Raw genomic sequence first — 26,778 nt, 5'->3', positions numbered from 1 at the left:
ATCCCAAGTTTGATATGGAGCGGTGGTAGAAGAACCTTTTTAGGATCAACCAAAGATTCAAAGTGCACGTTTTTCTCTCCGACCTTCAATGTTCTTTTCGCCCACACTTTCTGGTTCCAGTGTTTAGCTTTGGTACGGCTATCCCATTCACAAAGAAAACAGGGAAATTTTGTGTAACCACCAAGCTGTCCAAGTATCATAGAAATTACTTTAAGATCCCCACACACTGTCCACTCGAATTCCTTGTAATTTAACTTTTCCAAGATCAATGCCAAGTTACCATAAGTTTACTTCAAATGCACTGAGTGACCAACGGGTATTGATGCGTACCTATTCCCGTTGTGAAGTAAAACAGCTTTTATACTTCTTTTCGAGTTACTAAATGTTTTGTTTCAGTCCATAAAACTTAATATTATCTTATAATAAGTTGTAAATAATAAAAAATATATATTTCGGCAATTAACCCCGTTTTGCGCCTTAAGATAGGCAATCCCACAATATTTTGCGTTTTGCGGAAAAACCTTACGTGATGGAATTTTTTTGATAATTTTCCCGAATTCAGCAACCAAAAATACATGGGAATTACCTATTATTTCAAAGAAAAAAAAAACGTTGAAGACCTGTGTTATTAAGATTTGTTTGGGCTTGATAAAGTCTTCAATAACAGACGCATGTTTTTTGTTGTTGTTTTTACTGCACAAAACTGCATTTCACTTTATGTAATGTTACAAAGAGTTAAATTATTCCCGACCCGGACAAAACACTTTTACTAATGGTCTGTAGACCATAATGACTGCTTGTTACTATTTTATAGGAGAGAAGAAGAAGGAATCCAGTCGGCGAGGCTTTTTATAATCTAACCAAGTAAAATACATTGACAAGCTAATTGTAAACAAACACTGTCAAAGAAAGCCAATTGATAAGGCAAAACATCTGTTTTATCTGTTAGCCCTAGTTTTACCTCTGACCGCTAGGTGCTAGGCAGGAGCCTGTAAAGTAACTGGTGGTGAACTTTGCTAATGGTTCGTACATTTTTAACAAATTAAAAAAAAAACTAAAATGACATTTGATTATATGTGGCAAATGGCGACCTAATCTGAATAGCCATGTCCTCTAGCTGTCTTTTTTCAATTTGGGAGGTGAGTTTGGGTACCGCTGCCCCGGGAACCGTTTATTTGATTACCAACACCTCGGCCATAAATCACGCCATGTGGTTCGCAACGATTGGTGATTTAACAGGAGTGCCCGAATTCATCGGGTGTGGTGGGTACAGGATGCGCCTGCCCACCAACTGCGTGGCGTGCCAGATCGAGGGAGGCTTGTTTGCATGGACACACTCACCCCTAGATTCCTACCAAACCCTCATACATTTTACGTTCCGAGAACTTTCTCTCCTTCCCTTCCTTAAAAACGACCCTCCCCACAGCATCCCAAAAAATTACATAAGGCCTGAGAAAAATTATTTTAGAACCTCCTGTGTTAAAAAAATTGTTAAAAAAACTCTCCCTCCTCCTTTCCCTTTTACAACATACCAAAATCATTATTCAAAATATTGATACTATAGAACAGAAAAGATCTTTTCAGTCGAGTGTTAGGAAGCTTTGTAGATGCGCGCACAGATGGCAGTGCATAGAGCTTGCGTGGAAGTCCGCAAGATGGAGCCAGTGGCCAGTAGTCGCCAGGGCCAGTGGGAAGGCTCTCAGAGAATCTCACTGGCCTAAATTTCAATTAGCCTAACTAGAACCTTAGTTAGGTCGACCTTCGTTTCACCATTATAATGTACGTGGAGTATTAATAAATCCCTGATTAATATAAATGAACCATTTTGTTATTAAACTCCTTCCAAGACGAGTAGGAGATCTGTTTGTACGATCACATCATTGTTATTATTGCATCATTTGATATTATTATTTACGATTTTTTTTTGCACAATTTTAGCAGTAAAACTGCTGCTAGTCATAAACCTGTACGATATTATTGCTTTTTCATAGCCACAACACAGTCTTTGAACATTTTCAATCGCTCCAGTTTTCTGAAGAAAGATTTCACTTGTATTTATGACATTTAAACTAGTTGTATCTACTTCCACCTAAGTTATAAACAGAGAGCAGGACCAGACGCAACGCCGTCTTGCGAATAAACATTTCAAAAGTGATGTTAATTCAACTAAATGTTGTGTTTAATTCACACAGATCAGAGAATCCCAATGTTATTACTATTACGTATTTATATAAATAGAGAGCAGACATAGCTAAATTGTTATCCTAAAACGCCTACACGATGATAAATGAGCATAGCTGATTTATTAAAAACCTGTTAAAAACGTTATTGCAATCAATTCATAATATATCAGAACAAGTTTTCGTGGAGCTGCGCTTTTCTTGATGATTTTTTGCACGTGTTCCGACATCCTAATAACATATTTGTGTTTTATCGATTTTTTTAAGAAACCTTTCAATTTATTCGTTAAAGGCCTGCACTCCCGTTTTTAACAGTAATAACGGTAATTTAAACATATTGTACTGTGTATTTTCGCTCGAGAATCTATTCTGTAGGGTTTTCCAATAAGAGGTGTTATGTTGAAATTCAATCGTAAAAGATCAATAGTTTCGTTGCTTGTGTGGCACGTAGCGCCATATTGTTGAAATTAAACGTTGTCCATTCCAGCGATTCCAGCCATAAAAAAATCATTAATCATCTGTCGATAACGCAATCCATTCACCGTAACTGTTGCTCCAGACACATTTTCGAAAAAGTAAGGTCCAATGACTCCGCCGGACCATAAACCGCACCAAACAGTCACACGTTGAAGATAAAGAGGCTTTTCAACAATAACTCTTGGGTTTTCCGAGCCCCAGATGCGACAATTTTGCTTGTTGACGAAGCCACTGAGGTGGAAATGGACCTCATCACTCAAGATGATTTGCATTTGATTCACTCAAGTGAATTTTAATAATTTAATTTTTAAGTTGAAGCGTGTCGTTCCGTTTATATTAATGGCGTAGTTTTTACTTGTCAAATGTCGAAAAATGACTGAGATTCAAAAGTAACATCTACCGAAATAGCGGGCTATTCAAAATAACACCTCTTATTGGAAAACCCTGTATGTTCGAAACTGAGTACAGAAATTAGTGAATTTTTTCAAACAAAGCTTTTTTTAGGGTCAAATCACGTTATTAAATACTGCTCGAAACATAAAAAATATCGTATATATCTATTAAAACTAGCTCTGTGTAAAATTTTACAGAATTTTAACCGATATTCAGTAGTATAAACTAAGATCCTAGCATCTTTATTTTTGAAAAGCAAGACGAGTGCTGTATATCCTTGTTTTTGATCTAAATCCCTATCGAACCGGCTATTAAAGTTAGCTGATTTCATAGTAATGAGAGAAATAATTCGTGACCCAATATACTCTCAATGAATTGACACATCACTGGAACAAACATCTTGATAGAAAATATTGATTCATATAAAAATATCCATAGAAAATTAGGTGACAGATAAAAAATAACCCGTTAAAAAAGTTTTGTTACTCTAATACGTCTATTTTAAAATGTCTTTTAAAACTAAGGAAAAAAAATTTTTGTGATAAACTAATGTTTATAAGACAAGTTTTTTTATGCATAGCTCAAAGAATAATACATATAAAAAATAAAGTTGGTTGTTTACAGGTGGAAAAAATATAATAAGTAGTAATTGTTGATTGAAGTACTAGTACATTATTTGGCGGGTTAGAAATAATCCGACGTGGCTCAGTGGTTCAGAGCGTCTGACCGGACATCAGAAGGCGCGGGTTCAATTCTCGTCGGCGGCATTTATTTTTACTCGGGAGATATTTTCAATTTATATTGATATTATAGGTGACTAATTATTGCTTATAATAATTTAATAACAAAAAAATGTTTTTTTGGTTTGACTGAGGATTGTACTTCCTACCCAGGGACCAGAGTCAACTGCGCTACTGACCTTGCCAAATGCCGATTGCGTAGGACCGATATTTATTTACCTGTTGTAATGTCATCCGATGTCCGCGTGACTGACATCAAATTTTAATGCGCTTTCATCGACAACGAGTCCATCTGCCGAGTTTGAAATTAAAAAAGATGTTTTTAAAAAGTGTCACTTATACGTGGCGCTCAAAACAGATTTTTTTATATATAGATAACGAAGTATTCTATGTACGTCTGCCTTTTTTTTCATTACTATCTATTGGTTTACTAGTATTGGGTTAGTTACCTTTGATATTTGGCTACAAGTAAAGCTTTTGACTAAAACCTTTATCATTTTGCAAATTAATAATAACGTCCTTAATAAAAAAAACCAAACTAGTTTTCTTCTTGACACTAAACAAATTACAAGTGTAAAATTGAAAGCACAACAACAAAAAATCTTAAATATAGTATGTTCGTCACCTCAAGTATTCTAAGAATTCTTCTTTCGCCCGAGGTTTAAATATATTCCCCACAGAACTATATTTACCGACAGATTAAATTATTATTATCGTAGATGTCGCCTGCACAAACGAAAATAGCTTACAGACGTTTTTGTTTGACGACATCTTCCGTAAATTACAGCGAAGCTTCCAGAAAGTAGATCACGTCACTAGTTTTGACAATCGATTATTTTTTGAGTAGGCACTAAACATTTTCATAGTACATAATAAGTAAATATCGAATTATATACACTATCAAAATAGTGATATTTCGTCATTTAGTTGGACAGGGTTCGAACTACACTAAAGTGTAACAAGGTAAACCTTGTTTTGAAACATGAGGTGTCGAAGTTTAGAATTATATACACTGTCAAAATATTGACATATCGTTACTTTAGGTTGACAGACTTCTAACTTCACATTATCTAGTTTTTAAATACGAGGTGTCGAGGCCATTTCTCATTTCACATCTTAAGATAAATGGAATCTTTAAAAACATGATGTTAAAACTTCGTCATACGAATTTTCCCACCCTTTAAAGCAGAATTTTGATACTTCATGATGGAATTTTGCACACTTGACGTTCAAAATAAGAGGAAAATGACTGTGTAAATCTGATTTCGAAAAACTCTGCGCAGAGTACGAACAGCGCCGGGGACTTCAGTTAGTACCCTATAAAAACAATAGTTATTGATACATGAATGAATACAAAAATGATAATTTACGTCTTTTCAAGTAGAACAACAATAAGTAGGTACTTAATGATTCCATATGACTTAGGGTTGGTTGTTTCAACCCTGGTATAACTAAAGCAGTGATTATATTATGATAACTTAACCAATTTTAATAGACGGCACAGATTTTGATCCACGAATTAAACGACCAGGTCTTACTGCTCTAAGAAATTTGGCTTCATACACTCATCCTTCATAGCACCTATCATTTTAGAGCCATGGAACTAAGAGCTGTTGATGGATTTAGCACTATTTCAATTCGCACATATTAATTCTCGCAAACCGCGATGAGATGCGGAGCACCATCCGTGCAGAAGTATGTTAAATGAAAAGAAGATTTATGAGGCGCTTATGGATGACTGACTTTTACGACTAGAAACTAATATTTAAATAAATTTTCGCAAATTAAAAGCATTGTCATGACTATGGTCGATGAAAAATTCTAAAGATGAGTTGTTTTACAGAATTTGAACAAATTTCAATGTTAAAATTTTAGTTCTCTGAAAATTCTATTTAAGTTCAGTAGGACAAAATCTAAGCCCATTTATAGTCAAAATTTAGTTCACCGGAAGTTTTTTTACATCTTTCATCCACTTTAAAACACAGCTCTACCCTAATATTAATACAGGGTTTTCCAATAAGAGGTGTTATTTTGAATAGCCCGCTATTTCGGTAGATATTACTTTTGAAGCTGTCATTTTTTGACATTTGACAAGTAGAAACTACGTCATTAATAAAAATGGAACGATACATGCTTCAACAACGCATTGAAATTATTAAAATTCACTTGAGTGAATCAAATGCAAATCATCTTGAGTGATGAGGCCCATTTCCACCTCGCTGGCTTCGTCAACAAGCAAAATTGTCGCATCTGGGGCTCGTAAAACCCAAGAATTATTGTTAAAAAGCCTCTTTTTTCTCAACGTGTGACTGTTTGGTGCGGTTTATGGCCCGGCGGAGTCATTGGACCTTACTTTTTTGAAAATGAGGCTGGAGCAACAGTTACGGTGAATGGATTGCGCTATCGAGAGATGATTAATGATTTTTCATGGCCAAAATTAGATGGTATTAATCTGGACAACATTTGCTTTCAACAAGACGGCCCTACGTGCCACACAAGCAACGAAACCATTGATCTTTTACAATTGAATATCAAAATAACACCTCTTATTGGAAAACTCTGTATTATCACTTTAATGTTCGACAATTATTACAAACTTAAAATAATAATAATGGCTTTGTATAATAATAAGAATTTATTTTAGAATGTATCCAGGGATAGTGCAATGCAATACATTCCATATTTTGAAATAATATATAAAATAATTAGAATAAGAAAAATAATACTACATAGATAGGCAAAAAAATTGCGGAATTTGAGTGAAAAAAGATAAACACAAAAATGTGTGCAAGCAGCCGTTTATGGAGGATATTTGGACATCTCCCATCTTCAGAAGGTCATCAGGGGGGACTCCATCCAGGCAACCATGGCAGTGATGATTATATTACTTGATTAGCGTAGTCTGCGCCATAAGCTTGTGGTTGCGGAAAAGCGCTCTAAAAGAGTGCACTTGTCCCTCCAGAAACATTTCCGTAGCGCTGAAGTATCTCGGTAGGCGGAATAGTTGGCGATAAGCATTATTGTAAGCTGCTTTTAGGTTATGCCATTGTGATGCAGTGTAATCCATCCATAGTTCTGACGTATACAGCTAAGTGCAGAATGCATTACATAGTATCTTTTTCACGTTTGTACTACAAAAGTGAAAACGCCTTGCCTGCATACCTGCCCTATCGGATATCGCTCTTCTTTGCCTTTCCATATCCTCGACGTCTTTCACGTCATCTGTGATGATATGTTCCCAGGTATTTGACGCTACGACTAACATCCATTTTCCTTCCGTCTAGCCATACTGAAGGTGTTAGCGTGTTTTCGTTTTATGAACCACTAATTTTTAAAATATATCTCTCGTCAATAGTTATCACTGGAAACTTTTGTAAATTAGTCAGAGTTTTATAAATAAGAATTTGTTAATTTTTTATGTACTTAATGGATCTTATTTGTCACTCTTCTTCATTTTTCAATTATATTTAACTACGTAATTTACATATTTGAGAACTTTATCTAGTTAGTTATTTGTGACATTGTTATTTTTCACCTAAAATTTTGACTCCCCGCCAATCTTATTTGAGTAAATCACGTTTCACTAGCAGGTGGAATTAACGGCTTGGTCAGCTTCAGCGCAACGTAACATGTCTCTCAATCATCATTACGCAAGTCTGGTACCCTTCCTTCCTCCACATTCTAATTTTACTGATGGCCAAATTGTGGTAAAGTGGTAAAATTGCAGAAGATCAAGGTATAACACATCATAGACCCTTCCACCAACCTCACACCATACCCACTATCACAAACATAGAATATTATTCCATGATCACAAATCATGGACACTATCACCTATTTCACACCAAAACGCAACCCTATCACTAATCTCACATCAAACCACTTTAAAAAATTACAGATCCTATCACGAATCTTATACCAAATCTACTGTGACAAATCCCGCGGTATTACTAAATTCTATCCCGCGGGATTTGAAAAAGGTGCGGAGTTAGAATCATGACTATAGAACCGTGGGATTTTAATCGAAACTGATTCATTGTAGCAACATAGAGCTCAAATACTCTGCACTCCCTTTACATCGCATATATCCGCCCACTCTACACCGATCTGGACACCTTTCTAGTAAGCCCATATATAAATACATGCAGTATTAACTAAACTAGCCTTTTATAAATTACACCTAAATTCTATAACTTCAACTCCTTTCAAGCACGACTTTAAGAAAAAATTTGATAATACTTATTATCCGAACTTCTAAATAATAGCCTAAATGGTCTGAGTTTATCAATCTTATAAAAAATCACATACTTTCAAGATCAAACCGATTTTTTCATTTGGACACGTGCAGTGAGCAGAACAAACGTTAGAAAAAAATCCCCAATTCCCCGTATATGTGTGCAGCATTACACAAAATTTCCTGATGTAGATATTCTTAGCAATAACCTTCAGTAACGCGCAAGATCATAACTTAATGTATGAGTCCAAAGTGTATAGGGAGCAGTTTTTAGGCATAATAAATCGCGAACATTTATGCAACTCAATCTTATTAAGGCTCATGAATATTATGAATATCTCTTTATTACATCAGCTGTTTCTCACAAAATAAAATAAAATGTAATAAACTTATACATACAGGATTCAACATCATCTTCTTTCCCATTATCCTACATGGTTTGGGTACCCATCGCTGCAACTAGACACCTCCAGGAGTGCTGGGACTAAAGTGTAATATTTTCAAAAACACTCACCTATAGTAGTGTAGATAGTGCCGCAGTAGAACATGGCGTTCCAGAAGGACCAAACCTTCTTGCCCTTGTCCGTGGAGCCCTGCTTCACCCATTCCGTGATCTGCGCCTTGTAGGCCTCCAACCGTTTCAGGGCTTCGCCACTCCACATCTCCGGGTCCTAAGAGTAAACGAGATTATTTGATTATGATAAAGATACTATGAACAACCTAAAAATTACATTTTGGGTGTTCAGCCAATTTTAGGTTACTCTACGTATAAGACGTATAAGAGTCTGTACAGAGTCCAGTGAATTATCGTAAAAATTTCCTGTGGGGAAATATATTTTTTGTCCTTTATCTTTTCAGTTTTTTTTTTCTTTTGATATCTATATTAGTACACAGTAAAATAACACAGAATGGATCAGAACAAACTACGATAGCTCCTTGAATTTGTTATACGTATATGAACAATGAACTTTTCATTGCTTTTGTTAACATGGCCTTCTAGATTTAAGATGAATCTGTAATGGCGGAAAAAAGCCAATAGGCTGTAATTAACACGACACATTGTCTTGGGTGATGGACGATATTGAAGATATATTGGAAAACCTTGCAAGATTTTATCGTTTTCTCTCTTGTACATGAATTCAGTCGTACGTTCGTTACAATAACTACAAATGCAGTAAAACAGTGTGAAATGTTACAGTATTCAAAGGTTGTAATAAACGAAAATAAATAAATTTGTTTTGATAAAATAAATATAAATTATTAAAATTAATATAATTTTTAATATTAATTTAATGTATACTCATGTAAGATATTATTAGTTTTGGAAAATCATATTACTTGACATTTCTGAATGTTCAAAAATAAACATTTTGTTCAAACCATTGATGAAGTTGATCTTAGTCTGTAAAATTTGGCAATTGTAAACATTTTGTATTTTTTTATATATATTTATATTAAGATGTCTGCAAATAGTAGTACTTACTTATTGCTTGAAGTAGGAAATTCAACATATTTTAATTGGTTAATAATATCTTTGATGAATAATAAGAAAAATATGGGGCCGAGGTGGGACCCTTGAGGAACCCCACTCGTGGCCTCATATATATAATATTGTACAGAATTAATTTTTATGCTAAGCACCATATTACTAAGGTAAATAACAATCCAACTCAATAATTTAACTTTATTAAAATTTATGTAGAAGTTGCTTGAAACGATTCAAACGATTTCAATGTCATGGGTTTTAACTTTAACTTACGAATGAGAACATTTTAGGCACTCACCTCCATTAACACTGGATTCTTCGTCATAACTCGCAATTCTTCTACCAGTTCCATTTCTCTTAATTTGATATCTTTTGATGTAATCTTTTCGTTCACCCCTGAAATAAAAGGAATTCATGTATTAGATAAATTAATTATGTTAATTAAGTCGATGGTTGCATGTTAAATTGAAATTTAAACAAATTTTATCCATGTGAACTTTTTATGTTTTCCAATTTTTAAACTTCCGTAAAAGTCATGTAATATTATTTATAAGGATAAAATAGTTAATTCAGATTATGTACCTTTAAAAAGTGCAAATGGATTATTTTAACTACCATTTTCTCCCCTCACGCTCCTCTTTTCAAAATTAAAAGTTTTATATTGTGTTTATATTGACACCATGAAACAAAAGGGTTCATATTTGTGTTTATGTTGACACCATGAAACCAACGGGTTCATATTTGTGTTTACATCGACACCATAAAACAAAATGGTTAATATTTGTGTTTACGTTGACACCATGAAACAAAAGGGTTCATATTCGTGTTTTTAATAACACCATGAAAAAAAAGGATTCATATTTGTGTTTGTATTGTCACCATGAAACAAAAGGGTTCATATTTGTGTTTACATTGACACAATGAAACAAAAGGGTTCATATTGGTGTTTACATTTACACCGTGAAACAAAGGGATTCATATTTGTGTTTATATTGTCAGCGTGAAACAAAAGGGTTCATATTTGTGTTTATAGAAAAATACATAACAATATAATATATGCAGTTCTGATAAAATGCAAATACTTAAATTTGCAATAAGTGTTTTTTTTTTTTAATTTTCTAGGTTCACATATAAACATCGAGTGGGTATCAATAATGACAATGAGAGAAAGTGATGTTGTTCAATCAAAACTGCTGTTATTCAATTGTACTGTTATCTGCTATTCAAACTTTTTTTTCAATTCAAACTGAAAGCAGAACAAGAAAAAATGAGGAATTGTGAAAAAAACATATATTTGTATTAGTTAAATAATTTTAAGAATAATATGAATTTAGTGGGGTTACTAAAAAAATCAATGTCTGAGCTTAATCTATTAAAAGTGCTACAGCTTTTTCTAATAAATACATTTCAAGATAATTAGTATTGCTATTAGTAATATAAAATGTGTCCGTCGTAGATCTTTAATTTGGGAGGCTAGTTTGGGGAGACCCTTTTACGTCTCCAACTTGTCTCTCGACCCATTGCCTTGCACTGCAATGGGAGGGATATATTAATGTGTCCGTCACTCCTGAACACGCTGATTCCTAGATCACACTACCCAACACTCTCAAGGAACTTTCTCTCCTTCCTTTCCTTAAAAAAGATCCTTCACACAACATCCCAAAAGAAGACAAGTGTGGGGTTAATGTATAAAAAGGTATATTAATAAGATTTCAATCATCATTGGAAATTTTTGGATTAGATTATAACATCAACTGCATAATTATCTCAAAATTAAAAGCTTTAAATCACTTATATTGAGTAATAAAACGTTGAATTTGGTCCAAAGAGCGTGTATTACAGAATTCAAATGATTTGTGACGAGTCATCTCAAAGGGGCGTGAAATTTTCCGTATCATTAATTTTATGTTATGGCGGAACATTGCTTTGATCCAATAAAAATAAATCTGGGAGCGAAGTCTTGCTTCAATTAAATAGATTTGAAATACATTTAGTTCAATTTCTTAGAAAAAATCCTAAGCAACCATTCTGATGCAGTCTGGAAGATCAAACATTTTTCAGATTTAGTTGCTGAGATTAAGTTATTGTAGGTGTACAACTTTTTCGGATATAGTTGCAGAGAGTTATTGTGGGTGAATAACTTCTTTTTTTAATTTAAAATAAAAAATGCTATTTCCACTGCTTTTAAAAGAAAGACAAACATTCACATTTTGCAGAATATGTTCCTCCTGTAATGATGTAGAACTTAGCTAGCAAATTATTGAACCCGCGACGCCTTGGTTGGAACCCTATGCATTTGTACACTCGGTTACTAACCGATCTACAAATGAAGATGACGGGAAAACAAGTAATGTCAGTTAAAATCCCAAATTGAATGAACAAGGCAGGCTAGCAAAGGATTGAAACCGCGACGCCTGGGTTGGAACCCAACGCATGTGTACACTAGGGTGTATCGATTTTTAACTTTTTTTTTGTTTTCAAATTCCAAGTTGAAATAAAGTTGCTACTAGGTACCACAACTTACCACAATTTTTTTTTAATTTTTAAAAAAATGTTTAGGTCTCCCGCACAAGGCCTAAAGTTTTAATTTTTTTCAAAAAATATCTTTTTTTTTTTAATTTAAAAAAATAAATTCATAACTTTTTTGTTTATTCCAAGTTAAAAAACAGTAATATTAGGGCATAAAAATAAGTACGAAACGGTTTTTTTTAATAAAATATGGTATTTTGGTCTCCCGCACAAGCCCTAAAGTTTGTTAATTTTGATGAAATTTTGTAATTTTGTGTACATATATGAACCATGTTTTTTTTAAGTTTAAGCCACCGGAATTAATTGTACTTTTCTTACAGAAGGCATAAAATGAGACAATATATATATATATACATAATTCTTATATACATACAGTAAAAATATATACCACATATATACTATATATATATATAATATGTTTTATACCTGAAAAAAGATAGTTGGACGGTGTAAATTGTATGAGAAAGGTGTTGAAAGAAACTAATGTTATTTGCTATTACTGTTGTTTTTTACAAAAGTATAAAAGGTTATAACATGTCATAAAATGTAGTATAAAAACTAAGTACAAAATGTTGCTGATTACTTTCCATACGACATGAGTGGCAGTTTTCTTGTTCTACTGCAAATTTACTGACTTGTTTAAGTATTCGTCCTTTCATCTTGGCTTCAAAACCTTAAATCAAAATTATGTATAGTTTTTACATAGGCCTAGTGAAAATTTTATAAATGTTATTACAGTTCCCAAATGAAATTTCAATTTAATATAGAAGACAGTATGATAAAGACGTTATTTAGAAACATTATAACTACAAAATAGTCGAAAAAACTTACTTAAATTCTAATCCTTTGCAGAGGTTTTGTACTGGCTCTTGGTCTCGAACGTTGGTAGCTCTTTACGGTCTTCCAGTCTGGCACGGATAAAACCATCTCTTTCGATCAGCCCACATACTCGCTTTAAAGCTTCTGTGACTTTCTTGACAATTCGTTCCACCGCTTGAGTGTGAGAAGGAATTCTAAATTCAACCCTTCCACTTTTGCCAGTTTCCGCAATTGACTCCAACTCTTCTAGGCTCATATCAGTAACAAGAAGGGGTTCGGTTACTGAAGTGGATCGCCAGTCAATCATATCTATATAGTCTTCGGCATCAAAATTGATCTGAGGGGGTTTAAATACCCTTACCCCTTTCCTTTCGGTTGCGCGAGCTTTCTGGATTCCCTTATAAGCCAAGGCTCTGATATGTTTTCGTTCATCGAACAGCATAGCTATCAAAACATGCTCTGGATGAGCCATGAAAGCATTTCTCTGTAACGTTGCATGGGCGACTTTTCTTAGCTCATCTTCCAAGTAATTGCGGAAAAGAATCCTTTTTAAAAAATGAATGGAAGCTTGCGGGATTTGGGGATTGCACTTAATTGAGAACCATGATGGTATGTAGACCTTCATTATGAACTCTGCAAGCTTTCTTAGCTGAGGGGTCGGATCATCGGTGGCTACATACAAACGAAGGACTCGATTTGCCAGAGTAAGCCACCTGGCGTGCGAGATGTTGCCGGGGTTTCGTTTGGCCAACTCTTCAGCAATAGAATTGTCTTCCATATTAAATTGAAATTTCATTTGGGAACTGTAATAACATTTATAAAATTTTCACTAGGCCTATGTAAAAACTATACATAACTTTGATTTAAGGTTTTGAAGCCAAGATGAAAGGACGAATACTTAAACAAGTCAGTAAATTTGCAGTAGAACAAGAAAACTGCCACTCATGTCGTATGGAAAGTAATCAGCAACATTTTGTACTTAGTTTTTATACTACATTTTATGACATGTTATAACCTTTTATACTTTTGTAAAAAACAACAGTAATAGCAAATAACATTAGTTTCTTTCAACACCTTTCTCATACAATTTACACCGTCCAACTATCTTTTTTCAGGTATAAAACATATTATATATATATATAGTATATATGTGGTATATATTTTTACTGTATGTATATAAGAATTATGTATATATATATTGTCTCATTTTATGCCTTCTGTAAGAAAAGTATAATTAATTCCGGTGGCTTAAACTTAAAAAAAACATGGTTCATATATGTACACAAAATTACAAAATTTCATCAAAATTAACAAACTTTAGGGCTTGTGCGGGAGACCAAAATACCATATTTTATTAAAAAAAACCGTTTCGTACTTATTTTTATGCCCTAATATTACTGTTTTTTAACTTGGAATAAACAAAAAAGTTATGAATTTATTTTTTTAAATTAAAAAAAAAATTGATATTTTTTGAAAAAAATTAAAACTTTAGGCCTTGTGCGGGAGACCTAAACATTTTTTTAAAAATCCAAAAAAAATTGTGGTAAGTTGTGGTACCTAGTAGCAACTTTATTTCAACTTGGAATTTGAAAACAAAAAAAAAGTTAAAAATCGATACACCCTAGTGTACACTCAGCTAATAACCGGTCTACAGTCACGGGGGAAATAAGGAATGGCAGCAAAATTCCAAATTGAAGTAACAGTGCCACCTAGTAGCATTGCTATGTATATTTCACGCTGCAAATTTGTTTTAACAACAACCATTGCTGTCAAAACCTAAGCGGTTTATTTGGTTATTTATGGCAAGCAAGAATCATGCGCGTACTTAATACTGACGATTATGGGAAAAGGACATTAACAATGGACGTCACTGACAATATACAAACTTGATTTATGTTAATTTATCGTGAATTGACATTCCCTGTTTTTCCCCAATGGTCTTCAAATAGTTTTACTCCAAGACGAACTGTCTGGTTAGAAGACAGCATAAATAATAAAGCTATTCGTCATCGAGGTTAAGATATTCCAAACGTGTTTATTTATATTGGGCTGTAGAATACTTTTACGATTCGTACGAATAAACGATTTGTCAAGGCGTAGCTATAAAATCCAAAACAACATCAAGCAGCTTTAAAAAAAATCATCTTTGATCAGATGTTTCGATATCTTAATTTTTATTAGCGATATTAAAACACGAATTGATTTTTGTAAATATACATTTACATCTCAAATGATTTAATTAGATCGCAGCAGAAAAAAGAAAAATGTATTTGGTAAAAATTTCATAAACAGATTGTCAAGGGACGAACTTGACTTACTTTAACCAGATATTCCGGACAATCTTTGGAGTAAAAAATTTAAATAAAATTTTGGTCTGGTGAATTTTCAATGTTTTTTTTAAATTTTTTTTTTTGTTAAATTTTAATTTATACACACGGCGGTACTTATCCAAGTTTAGTTATTTATTGTGGCATTTATAAATAACCATAAACGAATTTACCTTCTGTGTTAACTTTAACATTACCATATTTAATATCTCATTGAGTTCTGTCATTGAAGTTTTTATTGTTCCACAGTGATTTAAACATAGTTACCGTAAACCGTTCCTACTTTGCACCAATTTTGGCTCCACTTTCATAAATTTTATTGTAAATTGAGAAAGGCGTATTGTACATCTCTTCTATTGGTTTGACCGATCAGAAGCACATTTAAGCTTTAGCAAGACAGGAAAATTTTTTAAGTTTAATGGTTTGTTTTGATTTTTTAAAACTTTGTTTTTGGAGCAAAGTAGTTCCTTTGATAAGGGTAACTTTGCTCCACTTTGTCTTTCCTTAAGTTTTACGTTTATTTATGCTATGGAGCAATAAAATATGTTACTTTTTTACTTTGCGCTATCGGAAGATGACCCAGGATTAAGAAAAATGCAATTATAAATGAAAATCACATATTTTTGAGAGATTCATCAACATAACTTTGGTTCATAGTAAAAAAAAATGCTTGGTTAAATTCAAAAATAACTTTCAATGTAATTTTCAACAAAGCAAGACATGGTCCTTTGGTAATCAAGTAGAAAACGCAATAAAATTTCCAAAAAATAACATTTAACATTGCAAATTTATGAGTTAAACCCCCCATAAGTGGTTTAACTCGGGTACAGAGTAAAACTCGCGTCTTCCCATTTTTTTTGGTGGATTTATGCATCCCAGGATGTCGCTCCATTTATATATAATTTCGTCTTTAGCTTTTGGCCACTTCCAATTTGTTAATGAACGGGCCATTGCCGAAATAGTGGGACCATTCCCATCGAATTTTGTTATTACCCCTGGAAACATTTCTCCTTCGTATAAAAAACACGACATACCGGCCCACCTCTCTCACTAACGGTTGCAAATCTAGTTGATTTTGGCCTTCGAAAGCATTAGGTGGTTCATTTTCCAAATCAGAAAGTCCTTCAGACGAATCTCTAAATGACATTTTATCACTAGCCTCACTACAGCTATGATTGCTACGAGTTTTTCTGGAACTCGTGCTGGGCATGATGTTTACCATTTCCCCAGTCGTTTCCGATAAAATCTGTTGCACAATATTTTCTTCTGGTTCTGTTAGTAATTGCTCCGCAACGCTCATTCCTGGCACTAACTTTAGCTTTTTACGTCCTTTCTGGCTGATGCCGTTAGTCCATTCGACTCTTTTGTTATGAAGGTTCTCTAAGAAAGAACTGTTTATGGCCTCTTTATCTATAGGACCAGTACAGGGAAGTCGATCTAAGAGAGGTTGCATATTTAGGGGATAAATTCCTCCATTGGGGTACATTGCTCCAGGAGCATTGTATCCCCAAAAGTATGTGCAAAGAATACCCAATCTCGAAAATATCCTATTTTTCCAAAAATATACACCAAATTAAAAAAATATTTTGTCCACAATTAGTTTATGAAATTCCTTATAAAATGAGATAACACTCACCTCTATTCGTTCAAAAAATTCTCAGATGCAAATGGATTTTGACGGAGAACGTAAACCACAGCAAGCTCACACTCAGAGGTCATGACAGAGAATGTCAAAAAAAGTTCGACTTCCGGCAATCTGTCATATTAGTTTTGCCAAAGGAAGAATAGTATTTACCGATTTCACTTTTTAAATGACTAAAATACGCGAGTGCTTCCATCTAGAAAAAGTCAAATCTTTTTATTTTACTGGAGCACAGTTACCTCGCAGGAGCAAAGTAGGAACGTTTTACGGTATTCAAAAAGTTATTCATTGTGTCAATATGTATCTGTTTGATAATTTTGGAAATCTGAAATTGAATTCATAAAAGCACATTTTTTAAATTGTATTTTTGCATAATATTATATGAAAATAATTAGGTCTTTTATTACATTTCTCAAATTATACCGAATCCATTAAATTTCATAATTTTATCTCCCTTCAAACACGACGTCTAATTTTTGATCAAATCTTATTGTTTAAAATCCTAAATAATGGTCTGGACTCACCGGAACTTACCAATTTAATAAATCTTTATATTCCGTCTAGATCAACCCGACAATCTGATTTATTTTATCTACCCTCGTGCAGAACAAACATTCGAAAAAATTAACCAATTCCTCGTATATGTGCACAATATAATCCAAATTTTTACAGAATTGACATTTTTGGTAATAACCTAAAGAAATATGGATATGTAGTAATGCGTACGATCGATTATTAATATGAGAGTATGGAATGTATCGGGAGCATCTCCTATCCTCTTCCTATTTACCTCTTCCTCTCCCCTTCCTTTAACACAAAATTAATTTTAAGGTATTAAAACATCATTTCCAATGAACTTTAACATAAGAAACTTCTGTGGCTTGACTTCAGTTAACTTGTATATTTATATCTATCATTGTATATTATGTAAAAGCTGTTTGTTTCTTACAAAATAAATAAATAAATAAATTAGGAAAAGTACGGACAAAATGGAACATGAAACGTATATCCGGGAGAAACGGAACTGTTAGTTACATGGACTTCTATTTAGTTTGGTGGATATGTCGAGTTTTACAATGTTTTTTGCATACTTTTATCGGATAGAAGACTTGTGTCTGACTCAGAATTATAGACAGACCTGATTTATTCAGCATACCAACTAGAACTACTCGATCGAAAATTATTTTTATTCGCAACAATAATATCAGGACCGAGTCATTTAGATACTCGCTTGTACCTAGATTGCGTGCATTTGTCAATTCTTTCGCATAAATTGTAGATGTGTTTCACTGCACAGAATATGGTTACAAGAAGACAAAAATAACAACATTTTACTTTTGATTACTTTTCCATTGAATTATTTTTTCCATGTTTGTAAAGTTTGACGAATAATATACAGGGTGTCCGGAAACTCGTAGTACAAGCGGAAAACTGGTGAATCTACATCGCATTTGGAGTCGATTTTGTAGTATATATTTTTTTTATTTGAGCTTTCGTTATCGAGTAAATCGAGTTTGAAGTTGATTTTTTTTTTTTTTTTTTTTTTTTTAATCAAATTCTTATAAATTATTACTGAAGATCAAAGTACCCAACTAATTAAAACTATTTGAAAGTAAAACAAATGAAGAAACTCGGATTTGAAGCATTATTTTGAAATCACCCTTCATTTAACCCGGTGTAATCATAAAATATTTCTGGTTTTGTTTTTTTATATTTGGTTTTTTTTTTTTTTTTTTTGAAAATGCTCAAATCAAAAAACTTTATGTTTTTTTGGGTTCCCCATGTGGTGTAGATTCTCCAGTTTCCCGCTTGTACTACGAGTTTCCGGACACCGTGTATACAGATAAATAAATAATTTTGAGATGTCTCCTAAACATTTTTACTTTTTTTTAGAACTTATAATGATTGTAGAAAGTAATAGTTTTTCCGCAGATGCTCGAAGTTTCAATGTAGTCACTTATTTTTATGATTTTTTTTAATCCTTTAAATTCTGATATAGTACGAGTACCTACGTGTTCGGAAAATGTGACAATAAAAAAGCGCTTTAATTTTTTAGCAGAAATAAAGTGTCAAAGAAATCCGTGTTATTGTCTCCTACTGGACCGGAAACTAAAACAACATGCGGAGAATGTAACATCTTTGTTCAGGGTCCAAAGAAAACACAAACCTCAACGATATCTTTACGACACTATATTGAAATAACACACGTTAATGTCTCTAGTTTAACTACGTTTACCGAAAGATTTCTTACTAGAGCGGAAAATTTGCTAAATATGTTTTTACAATTGTAATGAAAATGTTTCAATTGGTTACACAACTCTAAAAATCGAAGAGTTTTGGCCAGACCATGTCGCTCATCGGATCTTTAAGGCGATGCCATACGTAGTAATACAATATTACTTTATATATTATTTTATAATGAAAACAAAAATCTCTTCACTTTATTTGTTTTTATGATTTTTTTTCTTCTATTTACATATGTATGAAGGCGATGCACTACGTAGCAATGCAAAATCATGTGTTTTTGGTTTGAAAATTTGGTCGCCTAGAAATGTTTCAGATGCTTTAATTAAATACTGCGAGTAGAATACATCTTAGCCTTTGAATTGATCGAGTATTTTATAGATAAGTCTTTTTATAGGCCCAGAAAAAATAATGTAAAGGCCTATGAAAACTGCTTTAAAGTTCAAAATCTCCTACTTACGAACCAATTTTCGGTTACGATTTTATTGTGTAATGTGGCAAATTAAGTTATTTATAAAATGATTGAAAAAAAATTAAATATTTATGCCTGAACATCCACAAAATAAAATAAAAGGAACTTTTTGGCCATTTATTTTCTTGCATAAATCAAAACAGGCGGATGGTGTTAAGCGGGAATTTAAACCTTATCGCCATCTACGTAAGGGTTGTTATTGATAGCGGTTCAATTTAAAATATTATACGACGTAGTGCATTGCCTATAATTTATTTAACAACAAAGTGAAAAATTATTCTTCCACCTAATTTTTAGTAACAAATTATTATAAGCAATAATTAGTCGCCTGAAATATCCACAAATTGAAAATATCTCCCGAGTAAAAATAAATGCCGCCGACGGGATTTGAACCCGCACCTTCTGATGTCCGATCAGGTGCTCTGGATCACTGAGCTACGTCGGCTTATTTCCATCACGCCAAATAATTCAATATGTACTAGTACTTCAATCAACAATTACTGCTTATATTTTTTTCATCTGTAAACAACTAACTTTATTTTTGGTGAAAGGCTTTGTTAGTGCTAAATTTCCCACTAGATGGCGTCGAGATATATTTTATCTACATTCGTTGGTGAAATATTTTGAAATTTCAAATATTATTATTTTTTTAATGATACACTAAGGTTTATAAGACAAGGTTTCTTTTGCATAGCATAAAGGACAGCAAAGCTAATTATTACTTATAATTATTGACTAATTATTGCTTATAATCATTTGTTATTCTTTGTGCTATGCATAAGAAACCTTGTCTTATAAACCTTAGTTTATCATTAAAAAATAATAATAATTTTTAGTAGATTATTTTCATTGGTATATATATTATGTATCTCATGACAATATCATGTTAGAATGTTTATTGTGACTCATAGAAAAGTTATCAATTGGATACCAGTGTCCTCTCACTAAATACAGGATTTTTTAAAGGTTTTTAACCGTTAACCGTTAAAGGCTCTATAGACAATCGCTTGAGGTAAATATCAGTCTGGAAACTACTTAACTGAAGTACGCAACGTCTCTGACGGTTTTTAAATATTTATGTATGATTTTTCTGCTCGGCATTTTTTCAAAGTCACCGAAGGCCCACAGTCAATAGTTGGGATGTTTAAATAAAATATTTTTTAAATGAGAAGACGTTTTGGGTTGATTCCTATTTTATTTAATAGGTTTTAAGTAAGGGTCTATGGCGTTACTAGGGAGGTTTTAAGGAAAGAAAGAAGAAGTAGTCCTGGGAAGGAAAAAGCTATGAGAGATGGGTAGGAATCTAGGGATCAGGAGTGTGTCCAGGAGTGACGAACGTATGATCTATCGTTCGAGCTGCGGCGTGAGGGGATGGGTCAAGAGATCAGTTGAAGAGGTCAAAGGGTCTCCCCAAACCAACCTCTCCCGATCTGGCATACTACGCTACTGGTGGACAGACGTATCCTGGACACACCTCATCCGATAAACCCGGGAACCCTTGGTAAATCACCTAAAGTAGTGAACCACTTTGAGTGACTTATGACAGAGGTGTTGGTTATGGTCAAAACCATGCGCAATTGCTTTGAGTGTCTTATGACAGAGGTGTTGGTTATGGTCAAAACCATGCGCAATTGCTTTGAGTGTCTTATGACAGAGGTGTTGGTTATGGTCAAAACCATGCGCAATTGCTTTGAGTGTCTTATGACAGAGGTGTTGGTTATGGTCAAAACCATGCGCAATTGCTTTGAGTGTCTTATGACAGAGGTGTTGGTTATGGTCAAAACCATGCGCAATTGTTTTGAGTGACTTATGACAGAGGTGTTAGTAATGGTCAAAACCATGCGCAATTGCTTTGAGTGTCTTACGACAGAGGTGTTGGTTATGGTCAAAACCATGCGCAATTGTTTTGAGTGACTTATGACAGAGGTGTTTGTTATGGGCAAAACCATGCGCACATGCGCAATTTTTTTGAGTGACTTATGACAGAGGTGTTGGTTATGGTCAAAACCATGCGCAATTGCTTTGAGTGACTTATGACAGAGGTGTTGGTTATGGTCAAAACCATGCGCAATTGCTTTGAGTGACTTATGAATAAAACTAGATATTATTAAATTTTTAAAAACTTACAAATCATATGAAAGTAAGGACGCCAATTTATAAAAAAGTGAACGGTTTTTGAGACGGCTTGGTAAACACTTAACACGACGAATCCATTAATTTGTGAACTGTTTACGAGGAATCGCGCCGATCAACTTGAAGTAAACAGCTGACAAAAGAAAAAAAATAATAAGCTCCCCTAACCGTCTTGTCACTAAACAACGGGCTGTAAGATTTATGAACAACAAGCGTTCAACGAAGGCGGACGATTTTAACAAGACACATTTTGAAAACCATAAAATTTACCTATAAAACGTAGTACGTAATTATTTTGATAGAACTTTCTCTGACATTAAAATGCCAATATCGTCGGTTAAGAGCAAGAAGTGGCTAACTAACATTTTTACAAATTGAGTTTTTTTTTACACTTAAGGTGATGCACTACGTCGTGTAATATTTTTAATCGTGCCACTATCAATAACATGCTTTACGTAGATGGCGATAAGGCTTAAACTCCCGCTTCACACCATCCACCTGTTTTCATTTATGCAAGAAAAAAACATGGCCAAAAAGTGCTTTTTATTTTATTTTGTGGATTTTCAGGCACAAATATTTAAATGTTTTTCGATCATTTTATAAATAACGTAATTTGTCACATTATACAATAAAACTATAACCGAAAATGGGTTCGTAAGTAGGAGATTTTGAACTTAAAAGCAGTGTTCATAGCCTATACATTATTTTTTTCTGGGCTTATAAAAAGACTAATCTAAAAAATACTCGATTATTTCAAAGGTCGGGATGTATTCTACTCGCAGTTTTAATTAAAGCATCTGAAACATTTCTAGGCGACCAAATTTTCATTCATATTCTGTTATTATTTCATTATGTACCAGTGTTTCACAGAACTTAATTTTGAATTTTGATGATTTTTTTAAATCTATTAAACAACTGGCCCTTAGTCACACAGAATCCCAAAGAACATTACAATGTTGGTGCGCGCGTGTTTAGTGTAATTTTTTGGAGTTACGTCCTCTCTCGGTCAGATTTGACCCAACTTTTGTACCTCAAAAAAAAATTCACCACAGTATGCTTGCAATATGCAAAAAAATTTTGTGACTTTCTTTTTTTGCAGTACATAGACTATTGATTATTTTAAGTGAATACATTGTGAAATATGGATTTGAACTATACCCTTGGCCTTCAAGTGTATTAAAAAATCAATCATATTTATTTAATATAATTTCTGCATTTTTATATAAAAAAATTTCGAATCACATTCCATATTTCCGTTGAATTTTTTTTTTGTCAATTTTATTAAATTCATACATTGTGAATTCCACTTGTACCAAATACTGCTCAATTTTGAACAACAAAAAAAGAGTGGATCATTTTCCAACAGTATGCAAACTTTTTAAAAATCACACAGATACTTTGTTTCGATTAACTGTACTATTTAAAACAGAGCATACAATAATGATTACCTACGTTTTCAGAAAATGGTCAAAAACTCAATTTAATTAGTTATTTAACAAAAATGTTTCATTTGCTTCTAAGAGTTGAAAATCACAGATTCAGTGCACCTGCAGCACTCCAGACGAAAGTCTAAGCAAACATCTAATAATAATTTTATCTCAAAGCTAAAATCTGCATCTGATTATAATTCGTCTGAAGATGCTGCCAGCCAGCGGTTCATTGAGATAACTGACCGAATATTGTGGGCATCTAATGGTTGCAGAATGCTCTGGACATTGACAACTCCTATGTGTTTTAATGTTAAAGTTATGCGCGTGTTTACTTCTCGCGAAAATTGTTATTTTATAGCAAACGAAATGGCCGTCAGGTACTTAATATAAATTATTTTTATGGTGGCTTAGAATTAATAGGAGAATACATGTGAATTTATATTAGTGCAATAAACATTCATATTTGTTAGAGGGCATAATAATACCCGTTTTACTGCACAGAATGGAATGGAAAACTAGCTGTACCCCGCCTACACATTTCACCTGTCACAGGTGACATCTATATAATGGTGGCCGGATAAATCATCACAATGATAATTCATCACATCTTAAAGTTATATAAAGTCATGGAAAGTTATGAAACAAAAACTTTATTAACTGTGTTAAGTAGGTTAGGTTAGGTAAGGTTAGGTTAGGTTAGGTTAGGTTAGGTTAGGTTAGGTTAGGTTAGGTTAGGTTAGGTGAGGTTAGGTTAGGTTAAAAAAAATCTTTTCAACGTTTCTAATGACTTTATATCACTTTTTAAAGTGTGTTGAATTGTCACTGTGTTGAGTTATCATGGAACCCTATATAATATAGGTAAATAAAAATACACGCCTATTCAAATGTAACGTTGTGTCGAAATTTCAATGCAATCGGAGAGGAGCATTAGAGATTTAAGATTTTGAACAAACGAACATGTACATTTTTATTAATATTTTTATTAATTATTAATGTAATAATTAACAGAAGAATGATATGTACATACAAGATTATTTACAAAATAGAAAGATTGGTGATTTTTTTTAAATTCGCATAATTTAATTTCACATTTTCCTCAGTATAAAAATAATAATAAAGTTAAATATTAGCTTCTCTGTTAGCAATGCTTTTTGAAATTTTAAAGTTCAAATTCAAAATTCAAATTCAAAAAAATATTTATTGCACAAAAATACAGAGTACAAAGGGTATAGTTTATAGGTTACATCCTATTTCTTCCAGCTAACCCAACAAATACATATTATAATACATAACCCAACAATTACATGTTAACAAATGTATGTAAATAATAAATAAAAAAAAACAGAGGTATTTAATTTATGTAAGGTATTCATTTAAAGTGTAGTGACATTTGTTTAAAAGAAATGTTTTTAGTGATGATTTAAATTTAAGTACGTCGGTTATTTGTTTGATGCTACGTGGAAGGTTGTTATATACTTTAATGGCCGTGTAGTGTGATCCTTTTTGAAATACAATTTTGTTTGCTTTTGGGATTAATAAGTTTCCTGTGAACCTTGTAGCGTGTTTATGTGTTAAAGCCAGAAAAATACACGTTTTAGAAATATGCATCATTTTAATAGTTTTTGGTTATTTTATTCAAAAACTGAAAAATATAATCGGCATTCCTGCATTTTAGGCGTTTCTCAACCCTGTATTTTCAGATTCATTAAAAAAGTTTTTAAAAACTACCAACTAGCTATAGATGGCTACCATAGATTTTGGTGTTAATGCAAGGTTTCAAAATGTACTTTCTATTTATGTTGTCCACTTTGACTTAGATAATAAATAAAAATTAAATTGCTAATTTTATACTTGATCATTAAAAAATTCCCATTCCGCTCAGCTACGATAATTGTGTTATTGCGAACAAAAATCTACAATGTGCATTATTTTTTTAAACCAAGCAATCCTACCGTAAAATAAACGACCTAACCTTTTTATTAAAATTATTGAACTCTAAATTCAATTGTTGTGAACTCCTGCATTTAATAAATCTACACATACCTACACGAACAACTAGGTAAATATCAACATTTTATGTACATACATCTCATTCCAACTATCGTTTTCATTCTCCAATACAACGTTTACACAGTCTTGGTGAAAAATACTTAAACAATATAAATGAATTTGACAATAATTTGAACTTGGCAAACTTTAAACGGAGTATGTGAGAACTATTTCTACCTACTTTGTAAACTATTGTTATCAACTAATTTTATACCTTCTTATTATCATTATCGTTGATTTGGAGGATTTCGGCAGATTTTCTATTTTTTTTCAAACTTATTTGTATTCTATAATACCTTTATTTTTTAAACTCTTATATTTTATGTAACCTATATTTTGTTAACTCTGATAATTTTTATGTAACATATATTTTGTTAACACAGATTTTTTATGTAATCTGTATAACTAAGAAAAATAAAGTTGTACATTATTATATGTAAAAGCCTTATGGGCGCTTAAATAAAATAAATAAATAAATATGAAATTTTATGAAGTTTGCTTATTTCGTTTCTGTTTTTTGGGTGGGGGTGATGTATTTTTAAAGAAAAGAAGAAGAGGAAGTTCTGGGAAGGAAAAGGGTATGAGGGATGGGTAAGAATCTAGGGATCAGTGTATCCAGGAGTGACGGACATATGATCTATCTCTCACGCTGCGGTTCAAGACGATGGGTCAAGGCAAGTATCAAGTTGGTCAAGTAACTTATGGGCAGGCGCATCGTGAACACTCCTCACCCGATGAACCCGGGCACCCAGCTAAATCACCAAACGTAACGAACCACTTGCGGTGACTAATGGCAGAAGTGTTGGTTATCCAAGCAATGGTTTCCGAGGCGGCGGTACCTAAACCCGCCTCCCAAAGTGAACTGTTTTAGGTTGTTATTTATTTATTTATTTTATTTAACGCCGACTTTTACATACATATATCACAATATTTACGAAATTATACTCGTAAATAGAGCAGGAAATGACTGTTTAAAACACATATATAAATAAAAATATTGTTAAATTTGATCCACACAGTATGTAGGTTCAAAATATAAAAATAAAAAATTCAAAATATTTAATTTTGTTTCAGACGACAAAATACTGTTAATGTGCAAAATACTGTAATACTGTCAATTTAAATAGCTTTATCAAAATGTCCCCTACTTGATGAAAAAAACTTCAATAAGGTGTGCTTATATAATGAAATTGATGTACTAAATTAATCAACAACATCGGAGTGTTTTGTTTCCTAGCTGTTGAATCCGTCGCATAGGAGTGTAATATTGGGACGTTGATATAGAATTGCTACAATAATATGGTAGCTACTGTCTTGTAACTGACCTGCTTGGAGTATTAAAAGAGATTACATATAATAAGTCAGGGGTATCAAACATTAAATTAATTATTTTATACAAACAGGTTAAATCGGAAATGTTTTATAAAATTTTACGAATCACATTTAATATTTCCGTTGAATTATTTTTTGTCAATTTTATTATATTTATACGTTGTGAATTCCACTTGTACTAAATACTGCTCAATTTGATCAAACAACAAAAAAAGAATGGGTCATTTTCCAACAGTATGCAAACTTTTAAAAAATCACCCAGATACTTTGGTTCGATTAACTGTACTACAG

At 32.8% G+C, this 26,778-nt stretch overlaps 1 protein-coding gene across 1 annotated transcript in view; it reads right to left on the bottom strand.

The window, feature by feature from the left end:
• Window positions 1-26,778, bottom strand: part of LOC149411552 (potassium channel subfamily K member 18) — a 91,990-nt gene that overhangs the window by 49,032 nt on the left and 16,180 nt on the right. The window contains exons 2-3 of the mRNA XM_089646964.1: window positions 9,809-9,906; window positions 8,539-8,695 (exon numbers count right to left, since the gene is read on the bottom strand). Coding sequence (XP_089503090.1) covers window positions 8,539-8,695; window positions 9,809-9,906 — 255 coding nt within the window. The remainder of the gene's footprint in view (window positions 1-8,538; window positions 8,696-9,808; window positions 9,907-26,778) is intronic.

Source organism: Hesperophylax consimilis, chromosome 25, assembly GCF_061612785.1.
Source record: "Hesperophylax consimilis isolate HC1 chromosome 25, BYU_Hcon_1.0, whole genome shotgun sequence".
NCBI classification, from domain to species: domain Eukaryota; kingdom Metazoa; phylum Arthropoda; class Insecta; order Trichoptera; family Limnephilidae; genus Hesperophylax; species Hesperophylax consimilis.
This window is presented reverse-complemented; position numbering and strand designations above follow the sequence as displayed.